The sequence below is a fragment of the Dermacentor albipictus genome, chromosome 10 (assembly GCF_038994185.2).
Source record: "Dermacentor albipictus isolate Rhodes 1998 colony chromosome 10, USDA_Dalb.pri_finalv2, whole genome shotgun sequence".
Classification (NCBI taxonomy): Eukaryota; Metazoa; Arthropoda; class Arachnida; order Ixodida; family Ixodidae; genus Dermacentor; species Dermacentor albipictus.
In genome coordinates this window covers 73,723,476-73,749,599 of record NC_091830.1, presented here as the reverse complement: position 1 = coordinate 73,749,599, position 26,124 = coordinate 73,723,476, and the positions used below count along the sequence as shown (strand labels likewise).

At 46.7% G+C, this 26,124-nt stretch overlaps 2 protein-coding genes across 3 annotated transcripts; one reads left to right on the top strand and one right to left on the bottom strand.

The window, feature by feature from the left end:
* Window positions 1-11,370: 11,370 nt before the first annotated feature.
* On the bottom strand, window positions 11,371-13,491 carry LOC135899948 (uncharacterized). Its single transcript, XM_070527696.1, has 4 exons — window positions 13,048-13,491; window positions 12,924-12,946; window positions 12,474-12,515; window positions 11,371-11,786 (listed from the first exon to the last, which is right to left on the bottom strand). The coding sequence occupies exons 1-4, from the start codon at window positions 13,088-13,090 to the stop codon at window positions 11,556-11,558; spliced, it is 339 nt and encodes a 112-aa protein (XP_070383797.1). The 5' UTR covers window positions 13,091-13,491; the 3' UTR covers window positions 11,371-11,555.
* Window positions 13,492-23,309: 9,818 nt separating this feature from the next.
* Window positions 23,310-25,547, top strand: LOC135898132 (uncharacterized). 2 transcript variants are annotated; one of them, XR_011508954.1, is made up of 5 exons: window positions 23,310-23,426; window positions 23,627-23,844; window positions 23,948-23,970; window positions 24,379-24,420; window positions 25,121-25,547. XR_011508954.1 is itself a non-coding variant. In XM_065426888.2 (4 exons), the coding sequence occupies exons 1-4, from the start codon at window positions 23,802-23,804 to the stop codon at window positions 25,349-25,351; spliced, it is 339 nt and encodes a 112-aa protein (XP_065282960.1). In that variant the 5' UTR covers window positions 23,549-23,801; the 3' UTR covers window positions 25,352-25,547. The 2 variants fall into 2 exon arrangements, 1 of the variants encoding a protein (XP_065282960.1); XM_065426888.2 differs by lacking the exon at window positions 23,310-23,426 and having other exon boundaries at window positions 23,549-23,844.
* Window positions 25,548-26,124: the final 577 nt, after the last annotated feature.

Below are 26,124 nucleotides of genomic sequence, written 5' to 3'. Positions count from 1 at the left end.
TCTCAAAAATTTGTTGATTATATTTATGCCGTCTTGCAATGCCATTTGAAGTAGTTGAGCATTAGACCCAGATGTCCAAATACACACATCATCTGCATACAGTGAAAATTTTAATTGTGATCGCAGCCTTCTTGGTAAATCGGCCATGACGCAGTTAAAAAGGAAGGGGCTGAGTACGCTTCCCTGTGGTACTCCCTGTTTGACAACATGTTCAGCACTCTTTCCTTCACCCGTCTGAACAAAGATTTTGCGACCTGATAGAAATTCAGAAATCCATCGCAAGTACCTGCCAGACAGTCCAAGTTCCAACATGCTTAGCAGAACATGAACGTGACTAACAGTGTCAAATGCTCTCTTTATGTCTAGGAATACTGCTATAGTCATGTTCCCACGTGCACGCTCGTGCTCCACACAGGTTACTATATCTAATATTGCATCCATTGTGCGTCTATGTTTTCTAAAACCTACTAAGTAGTTGGACAGCACATTCGTTTCATTACACCACCATTGAAGTCGCGCGTCAATCATTTTCTCCATTACTTTGCATAAACAACTTGTCAAACTAACAGGGCGGAAGGATTCAAGGCACAAGGGCGTCTTACCAGGTTTTAAAATTGGTATGATTCGAGCGACTTTCCAAGAGTCAGGTACAGTTTCCTCTATCCATAAGTTATTATAGATGTCTAAGAGAGCATTTGTACCTGTCGGTCCGAGGTTTCTTAGCATATTGTACGTAATGCCGTCCGGCCCAGCAGCGGACTTTTGGCGACATGATGCAATTGCACATTGAAGCTCGCTTAATGTGAAAGTATGATCTAATTGAGGATGTTGGGCCCAGTAGCAAGCAGTAATTTTGCGCTTAGCCAACACTACTGAAATATCAAACTCTGCACATTGCGATGACAAAGCAGGTCTGGAAATAAGCTCACAAAATTCATCTGCAACTATTATTTCACACGTGTCCCGTGCTACAGCGAGAGCATGAAATGGGAAGCTCTGTGTTACAGGTCCGCTTAAAGAACGAATTACTAGAAAAATTCGTGGGACAGCCGTGTGAGGAGACAGCGTGCTGCAGAAGTCGCGCCAGCGCCGTTTGCCTAGATTTTCTATTCGTCTGCGCATTACATTGTGTATTTTCTGAGCATTTCTGTATGCTTCTAAGCTTCCGCTCCGTCGGTAAGCTCTTTCGGATCGGCGTCGGATGGCTCTTAGGTGTTCATATTCTCCGTCAACTGCAGCATAATCTTTTGGAATTGGGACCTTCCTTGTGCATATATGTTCATATTGTCCTGCAAAAATTCTGTAAATTTTTCCACTGTTGCATGTTGATTAATTTGATCCGTTAGGCGGTACCGAAAAGCTTGCCAGTTGGTTAGTCTGCTGTAACGCCTGATATCACAGTACATGCTAGGGTGGTTAACAAGGATGGGAAAATGATCACTTCCGCGCGTTTCCATATCTGTTGTCCATCCCACACCATTCACTAGATCATGTGAACACAGGGTAACATCTATGCAGCTTGAGTAATTATATCCACGAAGGAATGTTGGCGACCCATCGTTTAAAACAGCCAAGTTGCATTTATCTATGGCGCACTCTATAACGTTACCCCGTGCATCACAATGATCACTGCCCCAGATGATGTTGTGTGCATTGAAGTCGCCACATGTAAATACATTAGAATGAGCTATCTTGAAGATATCCACTAGCGCTTCTACTGAAATGCGGTTTGAATGTTGTAGATATAGATTAATCACTGTTATACAGAGCTTGCCAAAGGATACTTTACATGCGATGAATTCCGGGAAGTCCGAATCACTGGACTGAATTTGATAAGATGGTAGGTCCTTTCTGACGCACAGGAGCACTCTGCTCACAGCACCTTGACGAGAAGTCTTGTATATCACATAATTTGAAAGGCGAAAGTCGTCATTGATTCCCGCCTCTTGAATACAAAGTATTGGGAAGTTGTATTGCACAAGTAGTTTACGAAAGTCAGCACACTTCGTTCGAAGACTGTTGGCATTCCACTGAAATATGGAGACATTTTTGTAGTGGTTATTCATGTAGTGCCTGCCGCAGTTTGGGCCCGTATTGTTGACACAATAGTGCTTCTAGAGGTAACAAGGCTTTCACTTCTGGTAGGTTGTTTGCTTCCGGCAGAGCAGATAGGATTGCCTTAAGAGCTGCGAAAAGCATTGGCAAAATCAGTTGTGTCACCGATGCTGTGGTATGCTCGCTATTAGCTGGTGTTACTTCTGCAGTAGATGAGTAAGGTCGCTGAGAGGAATGTGTGCGAGTACTGGAGCTTTCTTGTGTATTACTTTCTGCCTGTTGTCGTCTGGGTTTCCGTAGCACTGATACATAAGACTGGGAACTTGACTGTGATCCTCTTGATTGGTCTCTTGATTGCCCTGTTGGTTGTTCTCTAGAGGAGGAATAGCTTGTTGGTGCTCTTGGCTGTGGTGGTTCCGGTGCCCGCTGAGGTGGGTGATCTGGCACTGGATGAACAATCTCAAGGTTTGGGGCGGGTTCATTGCGTCGCGGTTGTCTTCCATGGATGAGCTCATGTCGACGCATTCGTGCCGCTGCTTTTTTCTGAGGACAGCCTGAGAAGGAGGCGGCATGGTTCCCCGCACAGTTTGCACATTTTGGTTGAAGAACTGACTTGCACTCCTTGTGGTCATGATCCTCTGAGCAGATTTTGCACCGACGTGTGCTACGGCAGGTTTTCGCCATGTGCCCAAATCTCTGGCAATTATAGCAGCGAAGTGCTGGTCCCAGGTATTCCTCGACAGGGTGACTGGTGAAACCCAAGTAAATTCTTCCTGGAATAGGGCGATCGTCTCGGAAAGTCAGAATTACCGTGTGAAGCGGATGTGACTGTACTGCTCCATCTTCTTGGCGGGAATACCTTATCTGTCTGCGTGCCGATATAACTCCTGCGTCTTTCAAGAAGTCTAGGAGTTGTTCGTCTGTATACTGCAGAGGCACATGCTTTACTTTGCCAACGTTTCGCGTGTATGACTCTGGGATGAAGGGCTTGACTTCCAGGCCGCCTACACTTGAAAGCATCAAAAGGCGTTTCGCCGACGCTAAGGAAGCAACGCTGACGCTGAAACTTCCATCTCTGTTCGTCCTGAAAGACTGCACTTTTTCTTTGGCAGCGGAAACTATTTCGGCAGACACTCGGTTTGGATTTACTTGCCAAAAGGTAGTACCTTCACTTGGGCGAAAGACAACCGGAATGCCTTCGGCTCGCTTTTTCTTGTACGTGACCAAAGTAAATGGTGCGTCTTCACCCATTTCTTCTTCATCACTTAACTCATAATTCGATGTTGTGTCATCGTACTTGTCTTCTAGGCGAGGCTTCTTGCTCTCGAATTCACTGTCAGCCATTATTCCTGAATTCCCTGAAGTTGATTCCGAGTTGTGGAGAACCAAACGGGCCGGCTTTATGAAGCTTTGTGACGCTTGCAAGGCCCCAGGCTTTTCATTACGGCCCGTAGCATCATTCATATGGCTTGTTACGTTTGGGCGAGCATAAAGCTCGTGACGGTGTTCTCGGCTTCCGACCACCGTAGCGGCAGGGTAATAGCCAGGTTCTCAAAAAATAAATGTCGTACCTGTAAGGCGCCTGGCTCGTTGAACCTTCGCCCGACGTCTTGTTGGTCAATCGTCGTCAATGGTAGCCGTAAATGTCCAAAAACCAGAAAACTCAGAGCACCGCACAAAAACAGCGACCGAACAGATACACTTCTTCTTCTAGTCAGGTACTACTCATCCATTAAAGTACACTTCAACAAAAGAACATGCCGAAGAGATTGTCACAGCCATGGGTTTTTGTGCGGTGACCTTGGCCCAAACACACGCATATCGGTGCGCTTATGCTTTAGGTGTTTGATGGAGCTCAGGGCTGAGGCCACAGTTCTACCGGACCACCCTGGCAGCCTCTGGCAGCCGAGGTCAAGGGGCAGCGCTGAAGTTATGCTCCTGTCAATCCTCCTCAATTTGTTTATCCATGTCGCACATTTTTTTCTAACTCGCAACCCGATCTGTCACTTTTGACAAGGGAGTGGTTAGTTGTTAGCAAAGTGTGCGTACTTCATTGTTATTATTTGTATATATCCCCTCCTCTCATTTTGCTGTCTGAATCATCCCGTAACTTTTATTTGCTCGTGGCTTCTCTCGGCCACCTGCAGCAAAACATTTCAACGGTGTAGATAATTGTAAACAATGAGAAAATTAAGGCAGATTAGTCAGAATTTAAATGTCTTACAAAATAAATTTCGATATTTAATAAAAGAGATCTCACTTTAACTATGGGCAATTCATTTCAGTGCCGTTTGCTTCACATGATTGTTACCGAAATAAATATCGGACCCCTAGAATTCGCTGATTCGTTTATTGCACAATGAGGGCAATCATGCTGAGAAAGTCACCTAGCTCAACTGATAAGACATCGGACTCATGACTTAGAAGCTGTGGACAGTACCTCAGACGAGAGTAAGGCTGCCCTTTTTGCAGTTTGATACCTAACTTTCTTACCTCGCTGAATATTATAAGTATAACCCAACGTTAACGAAAACTTAATTTATTTGGAATGAGTTATGGCATGCATGGGCGCTATAACGTAAAACTATTCCAAACTTTTCTATTGCAATTCTGCAATCAGCCCTCCGCGATTGGTCAAAAACTTTTTTGGACCACCCCACTTCACCTGTGAGTAACGCCACGTCACGAAAACCGTGATAGCTCCTTCTGATATGATGTTTACTTACTGATTATGCATAATTTGACCGAACAAAATAAAAGGTATTTCTTATTTGACGATTTTTTGCCATTAACCCCCGGCTATTGGTGAAAAGTTTTCGGGCTGCACCCACATCACCTGCTTGTCACGCGACGTCACAAAACCGCAAAAACTCACCCCGTCAAAGTGACGTGAACGCGTTAAAGATGCATTAATATGGCGAACAAAACTGACTTTTCTTCTGAATATCCGCAGGCTGCCCTGTTCCGAAAGGAATGAAAGGTGGCTGGCGCCTATCGCTCAGGCACTGGCTTCTCGCACCTGCCGGAGAGCATGGATTTATTTGCTTATATTAAAACATTTTGCGTGGCCGTGTAATGTTTTCGAGCACTTTCGGCACATTTACGGCCTCGTTCTGCCAACTCTTCTTTGCTGAGGATCCATTTTAGCGGCATTTTTAAACTTCCATTGCATGTCGCTGTGATTTTCGACCAGCCAACGCAAGCTAAGTAAGGGGAAGCGGACCAATAGCAGACGCCGGCACCACCCTCTTCATGTGGTTATCAATTTTCATTGCAGTGGCTCGGCCCCATTAAATCCTTCTGCACTTGAGCGTGCTCCTCGCATCTTTTCAGCCAATTACATAAGAGAAGCTGCTGAGTGTAGGCAATGTTATTCGTTTTTCAAGCAAGCAAAACTGACCTCCCATGAACCAGGAGAGCGTTTCAGTGGTCTGTTCATACAACCCTGCGGTTGACCGCCGATGCTTGCGTCGGCGGTTACGGAAATTTGAGGTCAAAAGATTGTAAGAAAAACATATTGGAATAGATTTACGAGTACAGGGCCCCACGTTTCATCATACGCTTCTATTCACTACAGTGTGTCGGATTCGAAAGCTTCATGAAGAGAAATCAAGGCAGTCGTGTCGCATGACATATTTTTTCGAATAAATACGTCACAGCATTCATGAGGTAAGGGATGTAAAGGCAGAGAATGTCAAAATAGGGGCAGAAAGCAAGAAAAAATCATACCATTTTTATGAAACACTAATTTTGGGAAAAAATCGCTGTGTCAATTTGCGCCTTATGTACACGTGTGCGCACGGTGACCTCAAGGTCATAGATTCCTCGTGAACGCTTCGCAGACGTCAATACCCTTCCCTGGTTGTCTGCTGCCTTCACATTTTTTTTCAAACTACTTTTCTGAAGATCGAAATGTGCTTGTTCTTTCAATTCGAGGTTGATGGCTGCGATGATCAGACTGAACTGTTCGCGATTGTAGGGGTGTTGCTGCACACCCAGCCGCGTGATCTCGCACATCGGTATGTTGTAAACTTCATTGGCGAGGTGAAAACTGAACGCAAGCGTACAGCTCTTCGACCTTTTTTGTCACTAGTACGCAGCGGTCATCCACACGTTCTCTTTACAGACCCTGCGCTTAATGAAACTGGTAAATGAGTGTCAGCGTTTTTCTTTTGCCACAGAGAGACATTATTAAGTGTAGTATAGGTCAGCGAGCCCAATACTCTTGCACGCATCTGCCACAGTTACATGATGTACTCAGTACACCTTTTGGAAGACAACCCGCCGTGGTTGCTCAGTGGCTATGGTGTTGGGCTGCTGAGCACGAGGTCGCGGGATCGAATCCCGGTCATGGCGGCTGCACTTCCATGGAGGCGAAATGTGGAAACTCCCGTGTACTTAGATTTAGGTGCACGTTAAGAATCCCCAGGTGGTCGAAATTTCCGGAGTCCTCCACTACGGCGTGCTTCGTAATGAGAAAGTTGTTTTGGCACGTGAAACCTCATAATTCAATTCTTTTGGAAGACATACATATCTTTTGTGGCGATTACCTTATAGACAGATTTACAGTGCATCAACCGAGTTGGGAGAGAGAGAAAAGAAACATTATTAATGAATGGTCCGGCAGTTTCGTTGTGGTTGGCTCATGTGGCGGCTCAAAGTCCTTGGACTCGGGCGGCGTCTTTGGCTTGCCGGGCGGCCCAGAGCTGGTCTGCCAACTCTGAACTTTTGAGAGCCGCCTCCCAGCGGCGGCGACGCCGATGGTGAAGGTCCCCGGCGGCCCCCGCAGCTGGGGTGGCGTCGGGAAGAAGCGAGCTCGAGGCTTCCCGTACTGTGGTAACGGCTGCGATTACGGACGCGTCGCGAACAGATGTGGTCCCATTACCGTGGTTGCCGGCACATTCCCAGAGCATGTGTCGCAGCGTTGCTCGCTGTCCGCAAGCTTTACAGGCATCTGTTGGATATAAACCCGGGTAGCAGTGATGTAGGACCGCGGGGCTAGGGTAAGTGTGTGTCTGGAGCAAGCGTAAAGTTACAGCCTCATTCCTGTTTAACTTGTCGTGTGGTGGCGGGAATGTGCGTCTTTGGAGTCTGTAGTGTTGGGTGAGGTCTCTGAACGTGGTCAGGCGATCGCTCCACACCCATTGCGATTCTTGTTGCCACATTTCTGTTGTAGTGTCCCGATCCGGCAGATCCGATGCCCCGCTCTCGGGGGTGGAGGCGGCGGCCACGGAATCTGTGGCGATTCGGCTTGTGAGACCTCGAGCCGTGGCGTGGGCCGCCTCGTTGCCCGCGAGCGGGATATCGGTGTGTGCCAGGGCCCAGAGGAGGAAAATCGTAGAATTTTGGGGTTGCGAGGGCAATGACGAGTCGCCGTCGTAAGAAATTTGGAGTATGCGGGCCGCTTCCCGCGAGACGCGACCGCGCGCGAAGCCTCTGATTGCCGCCTGCGATTCGCTGATTACGATCGCAGCGTTCGGCACCGCGGCCAGTGCTAGGGCTATCGCGGCTTCTTCCACCGCCTCCGTGTGTCGCGTGGTCACCGTGGCGCTCGCGAGGCACTCACCCATGTCGTTCACAACAACGACCACGTGTGTGCTTCCCCCTCCTCCATATCGCGCAGCGTCTACATACACCGCCTCACTACTGTTGCCAAACTTCTGAAGGTCTCTAGCTCGTCTGTTGCGTTAATACCCAATATTAACACACCAAACGTTTTTTACGCTATTGTACAGGTATTATTGAATTTATTGAAGACAAGAAAAATTCGAAGTAGCACTTCTATTTCGCATCTGCATCACTGGGTTCACGCTAGTGGCGGTCCGGGAATGTTGAAAAATCAGCGAACAGTCCAAAAAAGTGGAAGTATACGTGCAACCACACACACACACACACGCGCGCGTGCATATATATATATATATATATATATATATATATATATATATATATATATATATATATATATATTGTGAGGGCGTAGAAGTGCGCCGTGCAGAGCTCCGCAGCTGGATCATCAATGCTACTGAAGTGAGGCTCGGGCTAGACGCTGTTCCTGGTGTGACTGGCTAAGCCAACGCTGTTGCGTCTTCTTGTCCGCGTCCTTCGTGTCGTCCACAGCCATGTCGCTTTTCTTTGCCATAATTGGTGGAAGTTTGCTGGGTCTCCTGTATTCCTGGAGTTGCGCAGCCGGACTTTCCCTGCCATGATGACCACCGCAAGCGCCACGAGCTTAATACCACCTGCTCCCTAGTCCTCCGTATGCCCCGGCACACTCCATCAGCAGAACCCTCCCATCTTCAGCGGCGATGGCAACCACGACGTTGATGACTGGCTCTCATCATACGAACGCGTCAGTCTGAACAACAAATGAGATGACATCGCGAAATTGACCACCGTCCCTTTTTACCTCACCGAAATTGCCCACTTGTGGTTTCGGAACCACGAAAGCGAAGTCCGAAGCTGCACGGTGTTCAAGACAAAGTTCAGCGAGGTCTTCGGCCGCACTGCTGTTCAAAAGCTTCGTGCCGAACAGCGTCTGCAGTCGCGCTCTCAGCAGCCTGGTGAGACCTTTACCAGCTACATCGAAGATGTCATCGATCTCTGTACACGCGTCGATGCACCCATGACTGAAATCAAGCATATAATGAAGGGTATCGACGAGGACGCATTTCAGATGCTCAATTCAAACAGCCCCTCTACTGTTGCCCAAGCTATTGAACTGTGCCAAAGCTATGACGAGCTCCGCCGTCAACGCATCCTCACTCGCCGTCCTGCTCCCCATCAGGAATCGTTGCCCGGCTTGACCTCCCCTATTCAACATCCCACCCTCCTCTCACAGATCAAGGCTTTCGTCCGGGAAGAAGTTGCTCGCCAGCTCTCCCTCATCTTCAACCCACCGGAGCAAAATTCGTCCCTCAGTGCTGTTAAAGCTGCATGCTGTTAAAGAATTCGCGAGGCCAACGTCTCAAAAAGACTTGCGCAGTTTCATTGGCCTCTGCTCGTACTTCTGTCGCTTTATTAGAAATTTGGCTTCGATTATGACGCCTCTGACAGAGCTTCTTCGAGGAGACCCCCAATCTTTCCGCGTGGTTCCCGACTTGCGATGATGCCTTCGCGACGCGACGTCGCCTGCTCACAACACCACCGATACTGCGCCATTTCGATCCAAATGCTCCCACGGAAATCCGTACGGAAGCTAGTGGTGTTGGTCTTGGCGCTGTGCTCGCCCAGCGAAAGCCCGGCTGCCAAGAATATGTTGTTGGTTGCGCAAGCCGCACTCTCACGAAAGCTGAAGCGAATTATTCCGTCACGGAAAAAGAATGTCTCGCGATCATCTGGGCCATCACAACATTTCGTCCATACCTGTTCGGCCTGTCCTTCGATGTCGTTACCGATCACCACGCACTTTGCTTGTCGTCTCTCAAGGATTCCTGCGGTCGCCTAACCCGATGGGCACTGAGGCTCCAATAGTACGATATCCGGGTTGTCTACCGCTCAGGCAAGAAGCACGCTGATGCCGGAGCTCTTTCACGCTCGCCTGTCCACGCCGACATTGTCAGTGTCTCCAACCTAGACGACCCACTTCTCCCCTTCGCTTCTGTCGACATGGCTTTGGAGCAGCGCAAGGACTCCTGGATTTCATCTTTGATAGATTACATCTCAAATTCACCTACACGCCCACCATCCCGAGTGTTAGGCCGACAAGCTTCGCACTTCTCCATCCACGAGAGAATTGTCTATCGCCATAACTACAGTTCCGACGGCCGCAAATGGCTGCTTGTAATACCTTGGCAACTCCGCACTGATGTATGCGCCGCATTCCACGCCGACCCTCAGTGCCCACACGCTGGTCTCTTCAAGACCTACACCAGACTAGGACATAGGTTTTATTGGCGTGGTATGTACACATTTGCGAAAAAGTGCATTCGCTCTCGCCCAGAACGTAAGCGCCGGAAGCCTGATCCTTGCCGCCCTTCTGGACCAATGCAACCTTAGCCGTGTCTTTCGCGACCCTTTGACCGGCTTGGGATACACCTATACGGGCCTCTGTCATACACAGCTGCTGGCAATCGCTGGGCCATTGTAGCTATAGACCATCTCACGAGGTATGCAGAAACGGCCGCTCTGCGAGTCACGACGGCTCGTGACGTTGCCTCCTTCCTCCTTCAACGCTTCGTTCTATGTCACGGCGCTCCCCGCGAACTCCTGAGCGACCGTGGCTGCGTCTTTCTCGCCGATGTCATTCAAGAACTTCTCGCTGAATGCCGCACTATTAATCGCCGTACCACCGCATATCCCCCGCTAACAAACGGATAGACAGAGAGCTTTAAGGGAACTCTTGGCGACATGCTTTCGATCTATGTCGCCTACAACCACACCAACTGGGACCTCATCCTTCCATATGTACCGTACGCCTACAATACGGCACTCCAGTCGACGACGGGCTTTCCTTCCTTCTTTCTTCTACATGGCCGCGAACCATCATTTCCCATTGACACTATTCTTCCTTACCGTCCCGACTAATCAGAGGGTACACCGGTTTCCGAAGGCGCCCGGTATGCAGAAGAATGTCAGAAACTAGCTCGATTCCTTACAACGCAAGAAAAAGCCCTACAGAAATTTCGTCATGACGATGGGCGCCCCCACCACCAGTTTTCGCCTGACGCTCTCGTTTGGTTGTGCGTGCCTCCTACTTCGACACCAGGTGTCTCCTCCAAGTTTGTATGCCAATACCATGGGCCCTACCGGGTTCTACAGCAAATTTTTCCAGTAAAGTACGTCATCGAACCTTTGACGCCCCCTACGGACCTGCGTCACCGAGGCCGCGAAACTGTGCACGCAGATCGGCTCAAGCCGCATCACGAGCCCTTCGTCTTGACGACGCCTTAGGCCTCCTGTGCGGCTCCGTTTTCAGCGAGGGGGGAAGTTGTAAGGAAGAAGAAGTGCACCGTACAGAGCTCCGCAGCCGGATCGCCAATGCTACTGAAGTGGGGCTCGGGCTAGACACTGTCACTGGTGTGACTGGCTAAGCCTACGGTGTTGCTTGTGCTTGTCCGCGTCCTTCGTGTCGTCCACAGCCGTGTCGGACTTCCTTGCCATAACATATATATATATATATATATATATATATATATATATATATATATATATATATATATATATATATATATATATATATATATATATATATATATATATAATTTTTTTTCTGGGGGAAGCACGTATATACAATGCAGAACATCGCAAAGCTGCTACATATTATAAAAGCTGTCAGTGTGTTCAGAATCACAAGGTACGCAACGTAACTGTGCTCATAGTTTATTTAGGCTAGAATGAAGACTTTACTCATTTCTATAGCGCAACAGAGCAATTCCTCGTTCTTTAAATTCGTCACGCTGTTTTCAAAGAAAAAAACAAGGCTGCTCTGTAAATGAATGCCGTATTCGCAGTTCTCTCCGCCTAAGCTGATCTTCGAGGCACCAACGCGTACGTCGCCGAAGTCATCGACCCTTTCCGATCGGGATCTCGACGCCGATGCCCACGGATCCCTGAGGCCTGCCTTTGTACGTCTTGCCGTCGATGCGGGTTGCACCGTGTGCCACTCCGCCAGAGGCCACCACCCGAGTGCCGTCCCTGCCGCGGTACACGTCGTACTCGCCGCGAACAGAACCGCCCACGTTGAAGTTGCGGTGGTTGCGACCCGCGCCCGATGCCTCCACGCTGAAGCGGTGCTGCAGAAAGACGGGGTAGACGACGGTCACTTTCAGCGCTATAAGAAGGGGCGCGTTCACGTGCTAAATGTGCACCGTCAGTGCCGAAAGTGCCATGGAATACGTTGTTATTTTTTTTTGCGTAAGTTCACTGCGCAATTATGGAGAGCAAAACCAGGAGCACCTTCATAAGGGTACAATAATATTGATGACAGGAGCATCTACTCCGGTGCTGGAGCCATGGATGGGTGGAAATTTTGAATATTTTATAAAGAGCAGCCTTGATTATCAATGTTACAAGCTCAAAAATAGCTCTGCAATAACTATATACAATGTAGAAAGAGAGCACATGCTCCTTGTTGTGGGGCCACAGGGGGTTAGTTTTTTAATGAAGAAATGGAAACAAAATAGCTATATACGCTAGTAAAAAACTAAATGTGTTTTTCTCTAGCGACTGCTGAAAAAAAAAGAAAAGAAAAGGTACCCCACGCTGCGTATGCAGCGATGTAATTGTGCGCCTGCAAAAGTTACGTTACTTGGCGTTTCGAAGATATTCTGAAATGCGAATATGCTGCCAAAAAAGTACAACTCAGCAACATTTACGTACGTCATTTATGCTATCGTTACGTTACTATACCGGTCATGTAATCGTTAAATCTTCAGAAAAACAAATTTCGCAGAGCACTGTGACATGCATCCAGCACTTACTCGTGGAGGAGGTGGCTGAAAGTTGAAGGTTGTTCTCCTCCTCTGTAACAGGAGAAACGCAGTACCATTAGCCATTCGCTTCCTCGAGAGAGCTGAAGATGGCGTTCATAATAAGCAAGTACAAAGGAGAAAAGGTTATGTCCCACGATTAATTATTCCATGGTATTTCGCGCAATCGTTCTTTCTTTAAGGAGCCTGTGTTATGAGCTCAGTGGAGAAAGTAGCATTCGCATACCTTTTATCATTGATAACCCACGAATGATTTCCAAAACTGCGTCCACATGGGAAACATAATGACAGAGAAGAATAAATCATCTGTATTTGAAATACAATTATGAATTTCGCTATTGCTTAGGCACCGTTAGACGGCACATGCTGATATCGTGACCTCTGTGCCCAATATAATAATTCTCCCTATCATGCGCATTCGAATGTTCAGAAGGTACGTACCTGAGCATTGGCCACAGCTAGAGCTAAAAGAAACGGAAAAATAGTGTGAGTGACAAAAACAAAACAAAAGACATTAACGCAAAAGAAAGCGAGCAATGTCTAACACTGTAATCGTAGTATTTACCTGCGAGTGCCAATAATAACACGAAGGCTACAGGACGAGCCATGGCAAAGAGTAAAGTATATGAGTGGAGCTGAAAGACCACAGGACAGGAATGCTCTTCGTGCAGGACCGGCAGGCTTTATATACAGTAGACGATAGATTCGCTCAGCGTTAGTTACGCGCGTATCGTATCCTGTATCCTGAAAAGCCTCTGCGTACGTTCGCCGTCGGAAAACCCGCTTGAGGAAACGAAATGGAAAGAACAAGCACTGAAATCAACACGGAACAAGCAGAACTATGCTTCATTCAATTATATCGAATGTCGACAAATAGCCGACAGGGCCTGATGAGTAGAATGCATGAAACCTTTCCTGGTTTTTCCTACTCTACGCACGCTTCGGCCTCCGCTAACTTTCCCAGCCCATCCGGGCGCTCCTACGTTTGGCCCTGTCTTCATTTTGTAGATCAGATAGTTTCAAACCAGGGTGCAACTCGGACGTGTCGTCGAAACCCATGTTTCAAAGCTTCTCGGCTTTCTAGTTTAGTTCGGCGTCTGCGGGTGCGTCCGGCGGGAATTCCGTATCGTTGCCAGCGGGGCAAGCTGCGCCGAATCGTTTTTTAGCGCTCTCACGTCACCCGTTGACAACCGGAACAGCGGTGTCGCTTACACCATGATAAGGGGCACGCGCCCAGCTGGGCGACGGCTCCGGCACGCATGCAAAGCGGCCGATCCTAATGATCTTGCTCTCCAGATCTTTTCCTCTCCCTCGTAGCCCAGCACAGGATACACTATTTGAATGCAGTTTTTTTTACACATATATTGGTAATGTTGCAGTGAAGAAGAGGATGCGCTGAAGGTTGGTCGGTGTGCGCGAGATCACAGCTCGTGCTTGATTGGAACTGTCTGGGATTTGTACAATAATCCGTGGCCGCAATAAATTGTGTAACATTTAGTGGAGGCAGGAGCGTTAATATTCTGGCCTTTATTAGAATGCAATATTAGGAATGACACTACGACGAGCAAGAAAGCTGGTCTAAGAGCTTCTCCAGTTCGCAGCGTTTGAATATACCGATGAAAAATTAACCGTTTTACAGATTGCGTTCGAAATTCCTTAAACATAAGGAAGATGGGATAATCAAACGCTTCTTCGTCAATGTGTAACCACAGATGCATTTATTTTAGACAACCTCAAGATAGCAATTAGACACGAAATATTCCTTGTTATAGGTGAAAGTTTTGACCAAGTGATCGAGACGACGCATTGTTATGGAATATTTCAAAAGCGTCATCCCAGCAGGTAACAAGGTGTCAATTTGAAGCTGTTAATACCTGCTGTGTATGCAGTCCTGGCCAATTCCTCAAGAAAGATCAAGCCGAACAACCGAAGAGCGGAACTGTAATACGCGCCGCGCTGGCTTAGCGGCTGTGGTGTTGCGCTCGCTCCGTGCACAAGGTCTCGGGATGAAATCCCGGCCTCGGCGGCCGCATTTCTTTCGGCGCGACATGCAACAACACTCGTGTCCCATGAAATGGGTGCACGTTAAAGATCATCATCAGCAGCAGCAGCCTGGTTACGCCCACTGCAGGGCAAAGGCCTCTCCCATACTTCTCCAACAACCCCGGTCATGTACTAATTGTGGCCATGCCGTGCCTGCAAACTTCTTAATCTCATCTGCCCACCTAACTTTCTGCCGCCCCCTGCTACGCTTCCTTTCCCTTGGGATCCAGTCCGTAACCCTTAATGACCATCGGTTATCTTCCCTCCTCATTACATGTCCTGCCCATGCCCATTTCTTTTTCTTGATTTCAACTAAAATGTCATGAACTCGCGTTTGTTCCCTCACCCAATCTGCTCTTTTCTTATCCCTTAACGTTACACCTATCATTCTTCTTTCCATAGCTCGTTGCGTCGTCCTAAATTTGAGTAGAACCCTTTTCGTAAGCCTCCAGGTTTCTGCCCCGTAGGTGAGTACTGGTAAGACACAGCTATTATATACTTTTCTCTTGAGGGATAATGGCAACCTGCTGTTCATGACCTGAGAATGCCTGCCAAAATCATCCTAGCCCATTCTTATTCTTTTGATTATTTCCCTCTCATGATCCGGATCCGCCGTCACTACCTGCCTTAAGTAGATGCATTCCCTTACGACTTCCAGTGCCTCGCTGCCTATTGTAAATTGCTGTTCTCTTCCGAGACTGTTAAGTATCACTTTAGTTTTCTGCAGATTAATTTTTAGACCCACTCTTCTGCTTTGCCTCTCCAGGTCAGTGAGCATGCATTGCAATTGATCCCCTGAGTTACTAAGCAAGGCAATATCATCAGCGAATCGCAAGTTACTAAGGTATTCTCCATTAACTTTTATCACCAATTCTTCCCAATCCAGGTCTCTGAATACCTCCTGTAAACACTCTGTGAATAGCATTTGAGATATCGTATCTCCCTGCCTGACGCCTTTCTTTATTGGGATTTTGTTGCTTGCTTTAAGGAGGACTACGGTGGCTGTGGAGCCGCTATAGATATCTTTCAGTATTTTTACATACGGCTCGTCTACACCCTGATTTCCTAATGCCTCCATGACTGCTGAGGTTTCGACAGAATCAAACGCTTTCTCGAAATCAATGAAAGCTATATATGAGGGTTGGTTATATTCCGCACATTTCTCTATCACCTGATTGATAGTGTGAATATGATCTATTGTTCAGTAGCCTTTACGGAATCCTGCCTGGTCCTTTGCTTGACAGAAGTCTAAGGTGCTCCTGATTCTATTTGCGATTACCTTAGTAAATAGTTTGTACGCAACGGACAGTAAGCTGATCGGTCTATAATTTTTCAAGTCTTTGGCGTCCCCTTTCTTATGGATTAGGATTATGTTAGCATTCTTCCAAGATTCCGGTACGCTCGAGGTCATGAGGCATTGCGTATACAGGGTGGCCAGTTTCTCGAGAACAATCTGACCCACCATCCTTCAACAAATCTGCTGTTACCTGATACTCCCCAGTTGCCTTCCCCCTTTGCATATCTCCCAAGGCTTTCTTTACTTCTTCCAGCGTTACCTTTGGGATTTCGAATTCGTCTAGACTATTTTCTCTTCCATTATCGTCGTGGGTGCCACTGGTACTGTATACATCTCTGTAGAACTCCTCAGCCACTTGAACTATCTCATCCATATTAGTAACGATGTTGCCGGCTTTGTCTCTTAACGCATACATCTGATTCTTGCCAATTCCTAGTTTCTTCACTGTTTTTAGGCTTCCTCCGTTCCTGAGAGCATGTTCGATTCTATCCGTATTATACTTCCTTATGTCGGCTGTCTTACGCTTGTTGATTAACTTCGAAAGTTCTGCCAGTTCTATTCTAGCTGTAGGGGTAGATTCTTTCATACATTGGTGTTTCTTGATCAGATCTTGCGTCTCCTGCGATATTTTGCTGGTATCCTGCCTAACGGAGTTACCATCGACTTCCATTGCACACTCCTTAATGATGCCCACAAGATTGTCGTTCATTGCTTCAACACTAAGGTCCTCTTCCTGAGTTAAAGCCGAATGCCTGTTCTGTAGCTTGATCTGGAATTCCTGTATTTTCCCTCTTACCGCTAAATCCTTAATCGGCTTCTTATGTACCAGTTTCTTCCGTTCCCTCCTCAGGTCTTGGCTAATTCGAGTTCTTACCATCCTGTGGTCACTGCAGCGCACCTTGCCGAGCACGTCCACATCTTGTATGATGCCAGGGTTAGCGCAGAGTATGAAGTCTATTTCATTTCTAGTCTCGCCGTTCGGGCTCCTCCACGTCCACTTTCGGCTATCCCGCTTGGGGAAGAAGGTATTCATTATCCTCATATTGTTCTGTTCCGCAAACTCTACTAATAACTCTCCCCTGCTATTCCTAGTGCCTATGCCATATTCCCCCACTGCCCTGTCTCCAGTCTGCTTCTTGGCTACCTTGGCATTAAAGTCGCCCATTAGTATAGTGTATTTAGTTTTCACTCTACCCATCACCGATTCCACGTCTTCATAGAAGCTTCCGACTTCCTGGTCATCATGTCTGGATGTAGGGGCGTGGACCTGTACAATCTTCATTTTGTACCCCTTATTCAGTTTCAGAACAAGACCTGCCACCCTCTCGTTAATGCTATAGAATTCCTGTATGTTACCAGCTATATTCTTATTAATCAGGAATCCGACACCTAGTTCTCTTCTCTCCGCTAAGCCCCGGTAGCACAGGACGTGCTCGCTTTTTAGCACTGTATTTGCTTCTTTTGGCCTTCTTACTTCACTGAGCCCTATTATATCCCACTTACTGCCGTCTAATTCCTCCAATAGCACTGCTAGACTCGCCTCACTAGATAACGTTCTAGCGTTAAACTTTGCCAGGTTCATATTCCAATGGCGGCCTGCCCTAGTGGAAAGAATGAATCCGGGGTCCCTACTACGACGTGCGTCATAATTAAATCATGTTATTTTTACACGTAAATCGTCGGAATTAAATTTCAAATCGGAACTGAGATGCCCTTATAAAACGTCTTTTGGATGAGAAAATTACGATAATTCGGACGTTTTACGTGCTATTACCACGATCTAATTATGAGGTACGCCGTAGTAGGCGGCTTCGAAACAAATTTGTCGACTTGCGGTTCCTTAACGTGCACACAATGAATAGTACACGAGCGTTTTTATCTTTTGCATCCATTGGAATGCGGCCGTCGCGGATGGTGATAACATATTTTAAATGCCTCTTTTTAAATATGTAAACAACCCGTAGAGGTTTTTCTTGGCCTCAAAAGTACCTTTGATACCACAGACCTCCAAACAGTCGCCGTTTCGCCCGAAAAGCGAAGCCTCGATTGCGATAACGAATTATTGAACAGCTATACGTAGAAAGGAATGTAGATTTAATGACCGTACAAACTTGTGAACATAGGCGTATACTCCCGTACAAATTTCTGTGGCTATGAAGGGAGAGCTACGGGCGTATGGCTGCTTTCGATGTGTTGCTGCACAGTCCGGCAGCGTTTGACAATGATTACGGTTACTCGAAGCAGACGCTGAATCGATGCAGCTTCGAAGCGCGATGGTCTCGCGTTTCCCCAGACGCCGAAAACAAAAGCCGCAAAATACGTAAATCTTTACACTCAGTGATGTGTTCTGTCTTATTTAACTGTTGCTAATAATGTGTTTATGTTTTGTCTTTGCCCACCTTAATATAAAGGGGAATTAAATGCCGGACTCCTTTCAGGAGCACTCTCACTTGTATGCGGTTCGCCTGCGTAGCTTTCAATTCAGAGCGAGAGATAGTTGTCCGTAAATATAGCTAAATTATACCACGCGCAAACGTGAACATTCTACTCGATGACTACGGAAACTCGCTGTCGCAACGCTGCAGTGAGGAAACGCGGCAGCAGCAGCGAGCGAATCGACCATCGTGCAGCCGCTCGTATCAACGCGAACTACGCTTTGAAGAAACAGCGCAGCGCGGACTCTGTGCCCGTCGTAGATGGCCTTCAAGTTACAACGGCCCGGCCAGGCGGCGTATGTACTGTTGCTAGTGGCTACAGCGGGGTGTGACGCGGCTTGCCATAGCGTGTCGCTTCACTTCCGCTGCTTTGAAAAAGACAGCGAAAAGCTAACTGTAGTGTGGTGCATCGAATGTTAAACAAAATTCCATAAATGAAGAAAATCTTGTGCGCAATGCGGACTGCCGAAATTAACCCTTCTTATCGTGGCAATTGCGGAGACGCCGCCACGCAGCCACTGTGTCGAGCGCAACTCCTAGGTGCCTAGGAACAGAACCGTTTAGGGACTTTTGAGAAGGCGCGTTAAATGTCTTGCCCATGCCGACCGCTCATTGTGCTATCACAGAACACCTATGTGCTATTCTCTGCGGTTCAGTGTTTTTTGGCGGAAAGCCTTGCTGCAGTAGTGGCGCGGCATGGCGCCATTTGGCCTCCGTAAACTATGCCTGTGCCAGACCCGTATTTCCCAAGAATTCGAAGGTGCCGACGATCTAAATGTTTAGATAACGTAGCGCCTGGGCAATGGAATTAGCGAACCAGTGCGGCGGCGTCGCCATGTCTGCCCTTTATGCAAATATGTACACTTGGTTGACAGAGTTTGAGCGGTGTACTGCATCCTTCAAGTCACGTAACCGTGATCGCGTCGACCGCGCGCTGTTCAACGCGAAGTGTGTGGTTTCTGTCATCATCATCGTCATCACACTGGCTAAGCCCACTGCAGAGCAAAGGCCTCTCCCATACATTTCCAAGTACTCCGGTCATGTTCCCTTTTGTTTTTGTGAGGCTCCGCACCCTCACATGCATTTTCTTAACAATAAAATTCTGTTTGCTGACAATGCGGACATATGTTTATTCAAGCTGTTCCTTCCTTGCACTAATTCAATAATAACCAACTTTAGGTGCTGCAAATATAGCTCACTTAGGATTACGCTGTTATTTAGCTACTTCTAGTAGCTTACTGCTTGGCAAATTTTTTGGTCCGGTATTATATGGTGCAGTGCAAAGCAGTTTACTTGAGAGGCACGGAAAGCTCCGTGTTTAAAAAATAAACTGTCTGAAGAATTCTTGAAGTAGTATTAGTACAGGCAACTATAACTGAGCAAGCACCGCTTTGGTCGCAAAATGTAGCAACGAGCTAGGCGAATGCTGTCATGACAGCGTAATGTTTAAGCTCTAACAAGTTTAGAAGAAACACAACGGAGTTGTGAAGTTCGAAGCCCCATGACCACAGCCTCTACACTGCTGACATTAGATAGCTTTGGATTAGAGAAGGCAAGCGGCATGCGTAAACAAGAACCCGGTTTGGGCGTTACTGGGACCCACGTGACTTGCAGTACAGAAATAGCTTGCATCCCCTTATCGAATACTATTATTTTCCTTGTAAAACAACCAACATCGCAGTAAGTCTGATCAACCTGCATCAGTGCAAAAATGCTTACCAATTATAAAGCACTTATGATGCGTCGGTGGAGTGTGTAAAGCACTTCACCACACTCTTGGCCGTACTAAAGTTTCGCATCCATCCATCCATCCACTCTTGGCCGCTGTACATGTGCTTTCCATGCCAGTTTGTCTTGCTAATCAACCCCTGAGGTGGTCACGTTGCTTTTCAAATGGTGTAGGATTGGTTTGAAAGTCATAATAAAATTGTTAAAGTGAAAGTCTAGGATGTCATATCGGCCATGCCATCCTCAAACTGTTAGGTTTCACACTGTGATAGAATTTGGCAACATTAATAAGCCTAATTTTACTACAGATATGTCTTGCGGTGATACCATTGAGCTTGTCAAAATAAAGATACCTGCAAATGGAGAGTTCTCAAACACCTCAAGTTATAATAAAGTGGCCGGTGCAGCAACTTCAGGGCAACAGGAACATCAGAGATGTAACTAGGGTGGTCTAACTATCCGTCACCGCAGTACACTGCTTTGCCGCAATACACAATTGTGGTGCGGTGAAATCATTCTGGATTCGTGTTGCCACATACGTTCATTCAAACTTTACATAGAACTCTATGCCCCATTGCTAGAACTAGGAGCGTGAAAAGCAGGCAGAGATGCAACTAAACACCATCGGACACGGTATTAAGCTTCATGTCAGTGTGGTTATCGCGCTCTTGGTACCAAAAATCCCAAGTATCTTTCCTGAATTTTAGTTTGTGACAATGTAGCAGCCCATGTGATGGCAATAGATCTCCGTTAAGCTCACAGTATTAAGCAATAATTGCCGTAAAGCCAGCGATAAAAGTAAATCATATGAAGTCACCGATAGCGCACTAGCACCGAACCCGATTGAAAACATACGCTGCCTCACTGCAAGGACGCGTGAACGGTTGTGCGGAAACACCACCTTAAGCATTATATTACTTAGGTGTCTTAGGTCCTGGCCAGTAACACGTATAATACTTTCGACGTCCGTCAAGTAAAGGTGCATGGGCGATGTGATGACGATGCCGAAAAGGGGGAACACGGCGACCTCTTAACACAGCGCCGGTCCGCAAACTATGTTGCCGATGCACTACGCCACTTGAATATTTTCGATCGTCAGCACCACCGAATTCTACGTAAATACACATCAAAACACTACAAGAGCTCACGGAAAGCCGCCATTCCACACCACCACTAATGTACAACTTTCCGCAAAGAAACATTGAACCCGCATAGAATAGCTCAACGGGCGGTCGGCGTGGGACAGACATTCAACACGCCTTCCCAAAAGTCCCTAAACGATTCTGTCCCTAGGCCACCTACAGGCACCTAGGAGTTGCGCTGAGCAAGGTTGCTGCGTGGTGGCGTCTCCCCGATTGCCAGATAACAAGTGTTAGTTTCTGCAGTGCGCGTTGTGCAAAAAATTTTATTGCTTTACGATTTTTTTAAACAGAACACATCACTGAGTGTAAAGATTTAGTTATTTTGCGGCTTTTCTTTTCCACGCCTAGGGAAACGCGAAACCGTCGCACGTGGAAGCTGCATCGATTCAACGTCTATTCGGAGTAACCAAAATCACTGTCAAACACTGCCGTACTGCGCAGCAACACATTTACAGCAAGCAGCCATACGCACGTAGCTTTCCCTTCATAGCCACAGAAAGTTGTACGGGAGTACAGTATGCCCATGTTCACAAGATTGTACGACCATTAAAACTACATTCCCTACTTCGCATAGCTGTCCACTAATTTGCTATCGCAATCGATGCTTCACCTTCCGGGCAAAACTGCGACATTTTGGAGGTTTCTGGGTTCACAGACATCTTTTAGGTATTGAAAACCACTGCTGCTTCTTTACAATTTTGCAATAAGCAGTTAAAATATGACCGAGCATGATCATCAGCCGCGACGGTCACATTCTAGTGGATACAAAAGGTAAAAACACTCGTGTACCGTTCATTGCTTGAACGTTACAAAAACCCAAGTCGACAAATTTATTTCAAAGCCGCCTACTACGGCGTGCGTCATAGTTATATCGTGATAATGGCACGTAAAACGTCAGAATACTTGTAATTTCTTATGCAAAGGGCTTTTGATAAGGACATGACAATTCCGAATTGAAATTTAACTGTGGGGTTTTACCTGCAAGAACTACGATTTCATTATGAGGCACGTCGTAGTAGGGACTACGGAATAATTGTTTCCACTAGGGGATCTTTAACGTACCCCCATTGCATGGGACAGGGGTGGTGTTGCATTTCGCGCCACATCGAAATACGGCCGCCGCTGCCGGGATTTGATCCCGCGACCTTGTGTATGGAACGCAACACCACAGCCGCTAAGCCTCCGAGGCGCGTATTACAGTTCCGCTCTTTGGTTGTTGGGCCTCATCTTTCTTGAGAAATTGGCCAGGACTGCATATGCATCAGAAATTAACAGCTTCAACTTCTTGTTAATCAGGAAAACGCTGCATATCATATTGACCGCAAATACAGACGCGGACAGCGGAACAGAACACAAGAACGACACTCTTCTGCTGTTCCTGTCTTTATTTGCGGTCACTATGGTATGCAGTAAGCAACAACTAGGCCAAACTGAAGTTCTTCAGGAAACGTTGTCACCTGCTCCGATGACGCATTTGAAATCTTCCATAGGAATGCATCGTCTGGATCTCTTGGTCAAAACGTTTAACTATAACAAGATTAATTTCGTGTCTAACTGCTACTATGAGGTTCTCTAAAATGATCGCATCGGTGGTTACACATTGTCGAAGAAGCGTTTGATTGTCCCATCTTCCCTATGCTTAAGGAATTTGGAACGCATTCTGTAAAAGCAGTTTATTTTTCCATAGCTATGTTCAAACGCTCCGCACTGGAGAAGCTGTTAGAGCAGCTTTCTTGTTCATCGAAGCGTCATTTCTATTACTGCATTCTCATAAAGGCCAGAATATTACCGCTGTCGCCCCTCTAAATGTTATGAGATTTATTGCGGCCACGGATCAGTAAAGACATCCCAATCAGTTCCAGTTAAACACTGGCGACCAACCTTTAGCGCATCCTCTTCTTCACTGCAACATTACCAACAAATGCGTAAAAAAAAACTGTATTCAAATCATGGATACTGTGCTGGGCCACGAGGGAAAGCAAAAGATCTCGAGAGCAAGCTCATTAGGAACGACTGCTGTACACGCGTCCTGGAGCCGTCGCCTTCTGAGCGCGTGCCCTTTATCACGGCGTAAGCGACACCACTGCTCCGGTCGTCAATGAGTGACGTGAGAGCTCTAAAAAACGAGTCGGCGGAGCTTGCCCCGCTGGCAACGATACGAACTTCCCTCCGGACGCACCCACAGACGCCTAACAAGACTAGAAAGCCGAGAAGCTTTGAAACGTGGGTTTCGACGACACGTCCGAGTTGCACCCTGCTTTGAAACTATCTGATCTACAAAATAAAGACAGAGCTAAAGGTAGGAGTGTTCGGATGGGTTGGGAAAGTTAGCGGAGGCAGAAGCGTCCATAGTGTAGGAAAAACCAGGCAAGGTTGGATGCATTCTATTCACTATGCCCTGTGGGCTGTTTGCCGACATTCGATATGATTGAATGAAGCCTAGTCCTGCTTGTTTCGCGTTGATTTCGGTGCTTGTTCTTTCCATGTGGTTTCCTCAAGTGGGTTTTCCGACGTTGAACGCATGTAGCGGATTTTGAGGACACAGGATACGCTATGGACGTAACTAACGCCGAGGGAACGTCTGGTCCACTGTATATAAAGCCTGCCGGTCCTGCACGAAGAGCATTCCTGTCCTGCGGTCTTGCAGCTTCACTCATAGATTTTACTCTTTGCCATGGCTCGTCCTGTCACCTTTGCCTTGGTATTGGCGCTCGCAGGTAAATACAACGATTACAGTGTTAGACATTGCTCGCTTTCTTTTGCGTTAATGTTTTTTTTGTTTTGTTTTGGTCACTGACACTATTGTTCTGTTTCTTTTAGCTCTAGCTGTGGTCAATGCTCAGGTACGTGCCTTCTGAACAGTCGAATGCGTGTGAAAGGGAGAAAAGTTGTATCGGGCAGAGCGGACACGGTATCAGTTTTTGCCGTCTAACGGCGCCCAAGCAACAGCGAAATTCAGAATTGTATTTGAAACACAGCTTATTTATTCCTCCGGGTCGTTATGTTTCCCATGTGGACACAGTCTTGGATATCATTCGTGGGAGTTCAATGATAAAAGCTATGCAAATGCTACTTTGTCCGTTGAGCTCATAACACAGGATTCTTAAAGAAGAACGATTGTGCGAAATACCAAGGAATAATTTATCGTGGTCACAGAACTCTCCCTGCCTTGTAAATGTTTATGATGAACGCCGTCTCTGGCTCTCTGAAGCAAGCGAATGGTTAATAGCCTTACCTTTCTTCTTTTACAGAGGAGGCAATTCAACTTCAACTTTCAGCCACCTCCTCCACGGGTAAGTCCATGATGATTGTCGCAGTTGCGCGCGAAACTTCTTTTTCTGAAGATTTATTGCTTACACTGCCGGTAATGTAATGTAACGAAATCATAAATGATGTACGTAAACGTTGCTGAGTTGTACCTTACATATTTTGTCCTTTTTGGTTATATATTCCCCTTTCAGAATACCTTCAAAACGCCTAGTAACGTAACTTTTGCAGGTGCACAATTATATCGCTGCATACGAAAGCATGGGGTAACTTGTCTTTTTTCCTTTTTCAGCAATCGCTACAGAAAAAAAAAAATATTTTTTACTAGTGTCTCTAGCTAACTTGTTTGCATTTCTTCATTGAAAAACTAGATCCCTGTGGCAGCACAACTCCGAGCTGTGTCGTTTCTTAGTTTGTAAATAGTTAGAGCCGTTTTTGAAGTTGTAACAACGATAATCAAGGCTGTCTTTCATCAAAAATAATTAAAATTGCCACCTATCCATGCCTTGAGAACCGGAGTACATGTTCTTGCCATGTATAATATCGTGTCAATATGAAGGTGCTTATGGTTTTGCTCTCCATAATTGCGTAGTGAAGTTACGCAAAAAAATAGTAATAGCAACGTATTCCATGGCACTTTCGACACTGAAAGTGCACATATACCAAGTGAACGTGCCCGTTATTTTTGGGCTGAACGTGAGCGTCGTCTACCCCGTCTTTCCGCAGCACCGCTTCAGCGTGGAGGCATCGGGTGCAGGTCGCAACCACCGCAACTTCAACGTGGGCGGTTCTGTTCGCGGCGAGTACGACGCGTACCGCGGCAGGGACGGCACTCGGGTGGTGGCCTCTGGCGGAGTGGCACACGGTGCGACCCGCATCGACGGCAAGACGTACAAAGGCAGGCCTCAGGGATCCGTGGGCATCGGCGTCGAGATCCCGATCGGAAAGGGTCGATGACTTCGTCGACGTACGCGTTGGTGCCTCGACGATCGGCTTAGGCGAACGAAACCATGTATACGGTGTTCATTTACAAAGTAGCCTTGTTTTTTCTTTGAAAGCAACCTGACGATGTTAAAGAACGGTAAATTGCTCTGTCACGCTATTGAATTAGTAAAGTTTTCGGTCCAGCCTGAATAAAGTATCAGCAGAGTTACCTTGCGTACCTTGTGAGTGTGAACACACTGATAGGTTTTACATGATTTAACAGTTCTACGCTGTTCTCACAGCATATATGCTTTCTCCATAAGAAGACACACACACACACACATGTATATATATATATATATATATATATATATATATATATATATATATATATATATATATACTTGATACTCGACATATATATATATGTGTGTATATATATATATATATATATATATATATATATATATACGTGTGTGTGTCGAGTATCAAGTATGGTTCCACGTGTACTTTTGTTCTTGGTCTCCTGCCTGATTTGTCAATATTGGCGGACCGCAGCTTGCCTGAACCCGATGGTGCCGATGCAAAAGAGAAATGATCCCTGTAGTTGTTCTTGTCTTCAATAGATCCAATACTTGCTCTACTACAACGCAAGAAATGTTTGGTGTATCAAATAAAGGCGTAGTCGTACTTCCAAGTCCCATGCTTCGCAAGGTATTGTCAATGCACAACGACGTTAGACTGCTGATTGGACTTCTTTTGGATGTTTGATGACTGCTGAAACATTAGGCCACGGGAGCATGCTT